This window comes from Amphiura filiformis, chromosome 16 (assembly GCF_039555335.1).
Source record: "Amphiura filiformis chromosome 16, Afil_fr2py, whole genome shotgun sequence".
Classification (NCBI taxonomy): domain Eukaryota; kingdom Metazoa; phylum Echinodermata; class Ophiuroidea; order Amphilepidida; family Amphiuridae; genus Amphiura; species Amphiura filiformis.
Window position 1 is genome coordinate 9,126,743 of NC_092643.1, and position 12,072 is coordinate 9,138,814.

At 36.5% G+C, this 12,072-nt stretch overlaps 2 protein-coding genes across 2 annotated transcripts in view; one reads left to right on the forward strand and one right to left on the reverse strand.

Moving 5' to 3' along the window:
• Window positions 1–12,072, forward strand: part of LOC140135506 (UDP-GalNAc:beta-1,3-N-acetylgalactosaminyltransferase 2-like) — a 57,181-nt gene that overhangs the window by 27,869 nt on the left and 17,240 nt on the right. The window lies entirely within an intron of this gene.
• On the reverse strand, window positions 1,826–10,700 carry LOC140135507 (E3 ubiquitin-protein ligase TRIM56-like). The gene is made up of 2 exons (XM_072157031.1): window positions 10,011–10,700; window positions 1,826–2,138 (listed from the first exon to the last, which is right to left on the reverse strand). The coding sequence occupies exons 1-2, from the start codon at window positions 10,284–10,286 to the stop codon at window positions 1,860–1,862; spliced, it is 555 nt and encodes a 184-aa protein (XP_072013132.1). The 5' UTR covers window positions 10,287–10,700; the 3' UTR covers window positions 1,826–1,859.

The following is a 12,072-nucleotide window of genomic DNA, read 5'->3' on the forward strand; positions in this document are numbered from 1 at the left end:
TTACCCAGCTTGACCTTTTTTGCCAATAGCTCCAGACTGACTGATCGTAGGTAGGTCAAACTATATATTTTCTAAATCCTTGTGACCTGGGGAATGGTTTGGAATAGGTTTTAAGGGTAAACAAGGTATTGTTGGTCGAAGCAGCCAAAAAAAAAAAAAAAGATTTTCATTATCTAAATCAATATATTATTTAAACATAACACTTTGATGTTTTGCAAAAGTTCATTCTACAAATCATAATACTTTGAAAACTTGCTTGATTTATTGTTGTTAATGAGTTATGTTTGTTTTACAAAAGTAATATATATACACAAGAATTAATATCAAAATCATTCACATACAATGTAAAACCATTATGGAGGAAAAGGCTGGAAGGCCAATATCATTGAATATATAGCATTAACATATTTATCAGGCTTTGTTTTTGATATCTAGGGGTAGAATGTTGATTCACCTTGTAAGAATCCATTTGGATTCCTTCATTTGACAAAAATCATATATGCTAATGATTTAAGTAGAATCATGGCCGCTGAAATATTTTGACATGGTCATCAGAGTCTGCAACAAAGAGCTCCATACCATCTCTTGACATTGCAATACCTGATGGGTTTCTACATGTACTCTGTGTAGTAACACATCCCAGGTAATCACCTTCCGCTGTGAACCTGTATACAGCTTTAGGTTTACCTGTGCCACCATTAGAGACAAATATCTCACCTTGTCTACTACAACATACAAAATCACAAGACCATACCTTGACCTCTTCTGGAGGTTGTATGACCCTGACATTGCCACCAGAGTAATCCATCAGCTTCACAGATGTCCGTCTTTTTGATTTAGAGTCCCAGAAGGAACTGACAATCTCTCCATTGGAGGTGACTGCAAGGCGTAATGGTCTGGACTGTGTTGCAAACTTTGAGATGAGAGAACCATCAGCTTTGTGGATGGATATGGTGTCTTCTACCTGTCCTACTATGATTTTACCAGTGGAATCTACTGCTACTGAATTGACATTAGATGTCTTATTATGCATATCAGTTATATTAATAGTGTTTTTCTGTTTGCCAGCTTTGTCAAAGGAGACAATTTGGGTTTTATTAACTGGGCAAATTACATACATTTGATCTTGAGTAACAGCAACATCCACAGCACCAGGATACAACAAAAGTGTACATTTGACTTGCCCTTTCCTTGAAAAAACCCTGGTCCCCTTTTCAAAGCTGCATAGTACTACATCACCTTCCTTGTTAACATCAAGTCCATGTAGCCTATCAAAGTGCCCAGTACTAAACTGTCCAACCAGTTCCCATTCTTTTCCTAGTTCTAGTGTTCCATCTCTCGATAGCTGCCCCATGAATGGAATAGCTGGTGGAATAGCTGCCTCAAACCTCACAAGAGACTTGTTTATTGCTTCTGGCTTGGACTTGAAAAGCTCCTTAAGTTGTGAAGCGAGAGTGGTGTGAGTGGATATGATTTCAAATTCTGATTCTGACTTAATGACTCTTGTAGTGTCTTCTGTAGCTTTTTGAATATCTTTCATTGTTGACTCCAGGTTTGTCTGCTGCTGGCCAAGTAGTTTGATTCTTACCTGCTTGATTTGATCCACCTCTTCTTTAAATTCTTCCACTCTCTTCTTCACAAGGTCAATGCACTCTTGTTCTATCCTCTCAAGTGAGTCTATGGCTATTTGTGAATAGATTTCAAGTTCTGCCTTCATATTTGTTGCAGTCTTTACAGCTTCCTGGAACTTCTTCAAAGTATCATCACTTTGCTTCATCAAGTCCTTTAACTCATCTGAATGATTTTTTTTTTTTTTTTCAGGCTAACACGGTTATGCTGAGGACCACAGTCATTCAATATTACACAATCCTACAAAGTGCTTTCTTCTCAATTTCACAGTAATATTCGCATAACTTTTCATGCCCCTTGCAGTACCTATTTTCCTCTGCTTTTTTAAGATTCACTTTACCAGCAATGACATCTTCCATGGTGATCACTTTGTGGTTTTTCAGAGCTTTGATGCTCTTATGGGAGGCATAGCATGTATCACAGAGGTATTCTATGCAGTCAATACATCTGACTTTGGCTTTGTTACCAGCAGCATCGCAATTGCTGCAGGCAGTGTTGGAGTCTGGCACCTATTTAACATTAAGAAAAAAGAAAAGGAAAAATAAATCAACAAATGATACTGATCATTAATTTACCTCGTCAGTTTCACAAAATCTGACCTGTCCAAAGTTGAGTAAATGTGCCATTATTTTCCGATTGGTTAAAATCAAAGATGTTTTTATTTACTTTATCGTCCCGGCTGAAACATGCATGTAAAAATGAATCAAAAAGGTACGGCAAGAACTTTTTCGCACCACGTGCGTCGAAGTTCACTTTTCAATATGTAAACTGTAGTTAGGATAACGAAAACAACTGGTAAGTAAGTCTATTAAATAACCTCAAAAAATGTTAAAGGTGGACATATCACGGAACCCTTTCCTGAATTAATACAGCATATTTAGCCATAGTCAACATGAGGTCATATTGGCAAGAATATTTTCCTTATATAAAAAACTAACACCTCCGCTATATGGTATTTCAAGATATAACATTATAAATGGAAAGAAAAGTGCAATTTTTTTTCTTGTTTCAAATTGGACGAGTGACAAGCTCTAATGACGTCATGATGTAAACAACGTACAGGTCATTAATAATTAATTAGGTAAACCCAAATATGGAAACCACCAAAAGTATGCTAATTAGAAGTTCAATGAATCAGAATACAATCCGCTACCTCCAAAATTATGCAAATGAGTTGAAGGAGGTTATGTGAACATGTACAGTGGTTCATCTCATGTGTATAGTGGACCTCTGTGGTTAAAATGTGACACGATCTGGTCCATGGGGGCCAAAGGCGGCAAATTTGAAACTGAGATAAAGGTAAAAATATGGAGTAAAAAAACAATAAGATACATAAGAAAATAGACATCAAAAAACTTCATAACTTTAGAACCAAGTATGCTGCTAGACCTTTGGTGTTTTCAGTAAATGATAGCCTATTGTATGTGTAATGTAATAATTACAATTACTCAATTTTCAAAAATGCCTCCTTTGGCCCCCATGGACCAGATCGTGTCACAAATTAAAGGTCATATTATCAATTTGGGTGATTCCATACTCTCTTAATGTAAAAGAGTGAAAATTCACTCTAAAAGAGTGAATTTTCACTCTTACAAAGAGTGACTCTAGGGACCAGTCCTTGAAGAGTGAAAATCACTCTTTGTAAAGAGTGAAAATATTTCACTCTCAAAGAGTGCTTTCTCACTCTTTAAAAGACTGAAACCCACTCTCAAAAGAGTGGAAATGAAATGACTCTCACTTCAAAAAAGTGGTAATTCACTCTTAATTGAGTGAAAACTAATCAATCTTTTTAGAGTGAATTATATTACTCTCTTGTCACTCGAATAGGAGCTTGATTTTACTTGATAAGAGTGAAAATTAATTCACTCTTGACAGGGAGTGAAAATTTCACTCTTTTACATTCAGAGAGTACAATACAGACTCTGAAATCTTGAGATTTACTGATCGGAAGGTACCAAAATAAGATCAGTACTTTTCAACACAGATTAATTTATCTCAATGAACGTTAAAAAATGAATAATATTACTTCAATCTGTTGATTTTGATAAGCTAATACTTGAAATTGATAATGTTTATACAGTATTTTGTAAACATTTGTATGACATTTTGTGTCTTTGTTTCTTTAATCATGTTTTCTGGACTACCAAAGTTGGTCGATCAGCTTGAAATGTTACTTGCCAGTCGGGCTGGTGATTTTAGAAATTTGCTAACCTATGACTTCCGGGTGTTATAGTGTGGTGTTGCCCATGTTTTAGAAAGCTGGGGTAAATAAAGTCACCAAATATTGAAAAGGGGTGATTATGTGTTTATTTACTAAAAAGGATGGATCAAAAATAAAAAGTGTAGGGACTTAATTAGTGCACAAAGTAATAATGTTATTTGACATAATTTATAATAATGTGCATCAAACTGTTTTTCCAAAAAGTTCGTGTAATTTGAAGACTATTTTAATCCATCACCCACTGATACAGAACCAATTCATTTAGCCTACATTAGTTAATGCCCTCTGTAGTTTTAACCCCATGAGCTCTACCTGCCGATCTAACATTGCCTCTGATTTGTCAATTACATGATATCTTTACTTTAATGATTAACCCTGACCAATTACTTGTGAAAAATATACTCCGCCTGTGGACGATATTTCCAAAATCTTCCACAGGGGGAGTGTGGATTTCAACTGGAATAGCCCAATGTTGCTGATTGGTCCAATTGGTAATGAAAACTTCTGTTTGGCCAATCGGCAGGTAGTTCTCATGGGGTTAAATGTAAGAGAGCATACAGTAAATTGTTGACACTCTCCAATCTAAAAATGGTGGGTGCATGTACAACAGTAATTTGACAAGAGACGATTAAGGATATGAGACACGATTTACCGACAAGTGACTCATTTCGGAATGCGATCATGATCTCGGGTGCCCTGATCACGAATGACGATGATGAAATTGAATTCGCAAACATCTTTCAGGACATTCAAGCAAGAAAACCAGACTTATTTCTCATTGATCACGAAAACATGAAGTGTTTCATCTTGGAAGTAACTTGTCCTTTCGATGCTTTCATTGAGGAAAGTTACAACACAAAGTTCCAAAAGTATACTCCTCTTTGTAACTTGCTCACATTGTGCGGATTTGATTGCAAAATCTTTGTCTTCGTGATTGGGTCACTCGGCCATATTCATCACCGTTTCCGAAGTGGGTTGAAGAAACTTGGCTTCCCCAAACGTGTTGCCAAGGCTGTTGCCAAGTATGCTTCTGTCAGTTCCATGATTGGAACCAACATCATTTGGAGACTGCGATACAGGCTCACCAAAATCAATTAATCCTTCCTGTTCAATTTCATGTTGTTTGTAATTTATTCATGTAATGATTTATAATGCCGCTTTGGTGGCCCAAATGTGTTTGTTCATTATTGAATAAAAAATTCGTATATGTGTCAAAGGCTCCGTCAGTTTTGATCCGAGCCTTGCCAAATTCGCACAGGGGATGCAGAAAAATACGGGGAGTGTCGTAAGCTACCTTCGGTCGAAATCGGAGGTCGAAGGTCAAAGGTCAAATTTTAAACTTGGTCCGATTGGGCTGTAATTCATACGGGAGATCAAGGAAAATATGGGGAGTGTCTTTAGCTACTTTCGGTCGAAATCGGCGGTCGAAGGTCAAAGGTCAAATTTTTAACTTGGTCCGAATGGGCTGTAATTCATACGGGAGATCGAGCAAAATATGGGGAGTGTCCTAAGCTACCTACGGTTGAAATCGGAGGTCGAAGGTCAAAGGTCAAATTTTAAACTTGGTCCGATTGGTCTGTAACTCGGTGGGTGGAATCCTTGATGCGAGGGTAATGCGGAGGTCACATTTGGTTGAGATCGGTAAAGAATTGGGCTCAAAATCGGTGAAAATGTGGATCTTTGTTAAAAATCAAAAACCCATAGTGCCACCCTGTGCACTGTCTGTTCATCTATAAATAGCTCTGATGCATTCTGTACATGTATGCACATGCTCTATACAGTGTTTATATTAACCCTCATGCCCTTTAAGTAAGAAAGGGAGTAGTCAGTAAAATAAATACATGCATACATTAATTAAATTTATTAATTAATAGATTAATTAATTAATGTCATCCAAGGTCAAAGGTCATCCGGGGTCAAAGGTCATATGGGTTCAACAGGGTGAAACAGTATCAGCTGAATTGCTTCGTAAAATAAATCGGAGGAATCGGGCTCAATAAAAGTCCCTATGATTAGGCCTATACCAATTTGTGCTGGTGAGTGCATTATATTAACCCTTTAAATGATGAACGAAACATGGTCAGTTAAATAAATAAATTAATTAATTAATGTCATCCTAGGTCAAAGTTCATCAAACAGAGGTTAAAGGTCATGGGTTCATACTATGTTGCTGTTATGCATACGGGCATATTGAGCTTAATAATCATTTACGCATACGGGTATTATAGCTCTAGTAAAAGATAAATCTCATGCTATCTTTAGCCTTTCGTTTACATTTGTAAAGATAGATTGCCCGTTTTATGCATAAATAGCACAAATGTTTGGAAAAGGTCTCAAACAAGTAATGAAGACACTGATACGATGATGAAGTCTGGGGATATCTGCATCGCAATGTTTTGTTTGGGTTTTAGGAATCTGACCTTAAAATGTACGACTTCATGACATTATCATTAGAAAAAGATATTTCAACAGTATAATCATCATTCTTTCTCTAGAGCTTTTTGAACATGTATGTGAAATAGCTTCAACAATGGTTCGCTGCATAATGGTAAGAACAGCCTTGACCTAAACAGATTCAGGCTAAATTCAAAATTGGTATAAAGTGTTATTTTTTTGATCGATTACAAAAATTAATTTTTGTCATAAAAAGAAATTGTGTCTGGCATGAATTACACTACAATTTTTATTCCTAGGGCTCTTTGATTTCTTCAAATAATTTTTTATAATGATAGAATTTTTAATGCAGTAGTTGTAGTCCTTGCCTCTATAATATACATATCTTACTTGTCACCAATGCACTATAACTTTTGAGAAAAGTGCAAAAATAGGCACAAAATTAGCCAGGGGTGTAGTACCCCCTTAATAGCATACATGACCAGAAATTATGAATTGCATTCATTTGAAATTTATAAAGTTGTATGCACCAACTATTTTTGTAATAAAAGTCCCTTTAAAAAGTGATGAGCTCGGCCAAGTTGCTCACAATGGGCAATATCATATTTCTTTAATAAAAAAAAGTCACAATTCCCATATAGATACGGGCAACCTATTAAATCAAACCTTTTTTTTTTTACCGTTTCCGACGTTCCAAATCTGTATTAGCTTTAACCAACACATCTTAACAACCAAAAATCACATTTTAATGAAATAACTTTTATTTTGTAGCCAAAATTAACCCCTGGACACTACTGGGCATCTAACAGCATTTCTGATTGGTAGATAACTCAAAATGCTCATTTCAATTGCCAATTATGACTAGGCTTTAAACTATTTATGGTCATACTTGCATTTGCAGATGATCTTATGAATATCCTCCTTGGATTGGTTCAAAATTGGACACAATATTTATTTTGGCCAATCGGCAGGTAGTTCTCATGGGGTTAAGAATATAATCATGGGTAATGTTAACTTCCTGGCAGGTAAGATAACAGAGATGTGAGGATGGACATGTGCATATTTTGGGGGGCTTGGGGGGCGCCAGCCCCCCGGGGTAAAAGCAAGGGGCGGCCAAAACGAAGGGCGGCGGAAGAAGAAGAAATGACAAAAAGAATTAGTAAAGAAAAAAGGGCGGCAAAAAGAATTAGTAAAGAAAAAAAAAGCGGAAAAATGTGAATATAAAAAATTTTGAAAAAATTGTACTATACATTTTTTTTTTATCTTCACTTTTTCAAACCACCGAAAAAAATTTGGGTCAACCTTTTCGGGCTGATGAGGAAGGGGCGGCAAAATTGAATTTCCTTCAGCCCCCCGGGGTAGGAGCGGCCACGGTACGCCACTGATGGAGGTAGTTTGGGTTTTAGGAATCTGACCTTAAAATGTACGACTTCATGACATTATCATTAGAAAAAGATATTTCAACAGTATAATCATCATTCTTTCTCTAGAGCTTTTTGAACATGTATGTGAAATAGCTTCAACAATGGTTCGCTGCATAATGGTAAGAACAGCCTTGACCTAAACAGATTCAGGCTAAATTCAAAATTGGTATAAAGTGTTATTTTTTGATCGATTACAAAAATTAATTTTTGTCATAAAAAGAAATTGTGTCTGGCATGAATTACACTACAATTTTTATTCCTAGGGCTCTTTGATTTCTTCAAATAATTTTTTATAATGATAGAGTGAATCCCCTGGCATTGGTGACAAGTAACATATGTATGTTATAGGGACAAGGCCTACAACTACTGCACTGGACATTTTATTTCAGCACAGACAACAGTTGTGGAGTTACAGTCAAAAATGAGGGAAAAGCAATATTTGATCAATAAATCTACTTGCCTTGAGTTGCTGAATTTTCAATGCAGTAGTTGTAGTCCTTGCCTCTATAATATACATATCTTACTTGTCACCAATGCACTATAACTTTTGAGAAAAGTGCAAAAATAGGCACAAAATTAGCCAGGGGTGTAGTACCCCTTAATAGCATACATGACCAGAAATTATGAATTGTATTCATTTGAAATTTATAAAGTTGTATGCACCAACTATTTTTGTAATAAAAGTCCCTTTAAAAAGGGATGAGCTCGGCCAAGTTGCTCACAATGGGCAATATCATATTTCTTTAATAAAAAAAAAGTCACAATTCCCATATAGATACGGGCAACCTATTAAATCAAACCTTTCTTTTCAGACCGTTTCCGACGTTCCAAATCTGTATTAGCTTTAACCAACACATCTTAACAACCAAAAATCACATTTTAATGAAATAACTTTTATTTTGTAGCCAAAATTAACCCCCTGGACACTACTGGGCATCTAACAGCATTTCTGATTGGTAGATAACTCAAAATGCTCATTTCAATTGCCAATTATGACTAGGCTTTAAACTATTTATGGTCATACTTGCATTTGCAGATGATCTTATTAATATCCTCCTTGGATTGGTTCAAAATTGGACACAATATTTATTTTGGCCAATCGGCAGGTAGTTCTCATGGGGTTAAGAATATAATCATGGGTAATGTTAACTTCCTGGCAGGTAAGATAACAGAGATGTGAGGATGGACATGTGCATATTTTGGGGGGCTTTGGCCAGCCCCGGGTAAAAGCAGGGGCGGCCAAAAACGAAGGGCGGCGGAAGAAGAAGGCGGCAAAAAAAGAAGTAGTAAAGAAAAAAGGCGGCAAAAAGAATTAGTAAAGAAAAAAGGGCGGAAAAAATGTGAAAAGGATAAAAAATTTTGAAAAAATTTACTATAGATCATATTTTTTTTATCTTCACTTTTTCAAACCACCGAAAAAAATTTGGGTCAACCTTTTCGGGCTGATGAGGAAGGGGCGGCAAAATTGAATTTCCTTCAGCCCCCCGGGGTAGGAGCAGCCACGGTACGCCACTGATGGAGGTAGAACTGTTTGAATGACCTTCGTATATATTGTACACATCTAAAATTATGACACCTGTCAGCTTCTTGAATTATCCTCATGAGAACTACCTGCCGATTGGCCAATAAGAAGTTTTCATTGTCAATTGGACCAATCGTCAACATTGTTAGAATAATTTGGGGTGAATTATTTGCAAAGCTCCATTATGATTGGTGATTAAAGTGAAGATATCATGTAATTGACCAATCAGAAGCCATGTTAGATCGGCAGGTATAGTGCTCAGGGGGTTAACCCCTCAATATTGAGGTTCTGATAAATATTCTTATATTTGGGCTAAATCTGTTTTCCAGGTACAGTGCTTCAGTTTATTTACTTATTACTGACCAAATTTCCTTATCTTAAAGGGGTGTGACCCAATTGCCCGCCTCATTCCCCATTTTTCTTCATTAAAACTGAGATTTTGATATCAGAAGAAATCTCATATTTTTCTTACTATGCAGTAAAATGGTGCACTTACTATAAGGGCTCTTTTCAGAGCCACCAAATCTTTAGTAGGAAACTGAGGGCCAAGGGGTACCTACTATACGGCTCTTTTCACCATCTCTTTGCCTTGAAGAAGTCAAAGCTAATCCTGATGAGAAAGTTTGACAGTTTCGTTATTGTATGACGGTGAACCCATTGAAACCTTTCAATGGATGTAAACTCAACATTTTATAACTTTTTGAAACATTTTGAAAGATATTTTAAAAGATATTTTGTGTTTACTGGGTAAAGATCATTGAAACACATTCATTTTGTTTTAATGATTCCTTTAAATTTGAATCATTATTTCATTTCTCACCTTTTCTTCCATATCCACTGTATCCTTCAAACTGCTCACAAGAAAATGTAGGCCTACAGGTAGATCCTTCACACCGTCCTTTGATATTTTCACCTCTTCTCGACAAGTAGGACAAACCAGAGTTTTTTTGTCTTTACTTGATGACACACACTGCTGTAAACACTCCCTGCAGAATTTGTGCTGACAGGGAAGAGCTCTAGGATCATTAAATGTATCTAAACAAATGGCACAGTTAAGGTTGTTCGTCTTGATAGGCTGTGCTAGTGAGCTGGCCATGTTTAAAAGGCTGCTGCTCTATGTATGTATATAGTTTAGCTTGCTGTCAGCTCATTCCATCTGTATTTCATGGCATTTTAACACCCAGTGCTGCCGAAGTGCCGATCTAACATTGCCTCTGATTGGTCCATTGCATGATATCTTCACTTTAATCACCAATAAGAATGGAGCTTTACAAATGATTCACCCCAACTTTTTCTGTGGTGAAATTATACTAACAATGTTGCTGATTGGTGCAATTGATAATGAAAACTTCCTTTTGACCAATCGGCAGGTAGTTCTCATGGGGTTATACAACTTTCAACAGCTCAGGAAACACTGACCTGGAAAATATGATTCATCATTCAAGTTCAACTGGCACAGTACTAAGCACTTGATTTGTGTAAAAAGTACGGTTATAGCAGGGAATCTACTATTTCTATGATTCAACAGACCCATATATAGTATAACCAAGGAAGGGAAAATGACTTGGGGGAAGTGAGACTTCCAAGCTCATACAATAAAAATAGCTAAAAATACCCAAGTCTGGATAGTCAGTGTAGGCTAATAAAATGCATGCTGGCTTAGATAGCTTTGATAAACAAAGCAAGAAATGGAAGAAAATAGTAAGGAAAAGTAGAAAGGAGAGAGAAGGCCACTCCTAAACACAATTATTTAACTCTTAGCCCTTACTTTGTGGGAAAGGAAATTGGAATTCCAATCTCAAGCTGCGATGCAAAGGCGGGAAATATAAACAACATAAAAAATACAAACATGGGACAATAATTAACACTGACTTATCAGAAGTCTCAAACAAGTTGCTTTCAGAGGTAGTTCTTTGGTAGATCACCAGCGCGGCCATCTTCGGAGTCTAATTTCACCCTTCTCATTTAACCAATAAAATAAAAATAGCAGCTTGTATGTGTACTTTTCAGTGAACAAAATATTAAATATTTAAATTCATTCTAAATGCCATGATAAAAAAAGATAAATGATGGGGGTACTCAGTACAAATGACCATAATGACACAATCTGCTCCATGGGGGCCAAAGGAGGCATTTTTGAAAATTGAGTTACTATAATTATTACCTTGTAGTAACATATACTGAAAACACCAAATGTCTAGCATACTTGGTTCTAAAGTTATGAGGTTTTGTGATGTATATTTTCTTATGTATTTTATTGTTTTTTAATCTGTATTTTTGCCTTTATCTCAGTTTCCAAGTTACCGCCTTTGGCCCCATGGACCAGATCGGGTCACATATATACTATAGGGATGTGCGACAAACTTCTGTTGCATTTTTGCCTTTTGGTACATGTATATCAATGACGGCCTTTTCTAAGTCAATTTTGGTATATGGATGGATTTTTTTTGTAAAGTAGCTGAATTTTGCCTTACTGTAGCCACAATTCAGTTCAGGGGCACTGCTAATTCAAAGACGTCTTTGATATCAAAGACTCTTCAGTGCTGAGTCACCTGACAGTATCATGATTCAGAGACGTCTCATAAATCACATACTCCCTAGTCTCAAAACCCAGCCGCAAACGATAATAGTAAATGTTGGTGAACGTGAACCGGTGCAGCGGGAATAATTTTGCGAGTTGGCCTAATCAGCATGATCTGGGTTGTATATAGCTAGCCTGAGTTGAGTGCCTGCTAATTTTACTATCCAATTTATGAATTAAATCGCGGGCTTGGGGTACACTCTTTCTAGTGAACGTGAGAAATCTGGGAATGCTAAAATAATTTTTGTGGCTCTTTTTCATAACTTTGAGCTTAAATGCTGCAGAATAAGTTTGCTCCCTC

Coding starts and splice junctions, on each gene's coding strand:
- LOC140135507 (XM_072157031.1), bottom strand. CDS start 10,286: ATGGCCAGCTCACTAGCACAGCCTATCAAGACGAACAACCTTAACTGT. Junction 2,139..10,010: donor CAGTGGATATGGAAGAAAAG/GTGAGAAATGAA, acceptor AATGTTAAATAG/GTGCCAGACTCCAACACTGC.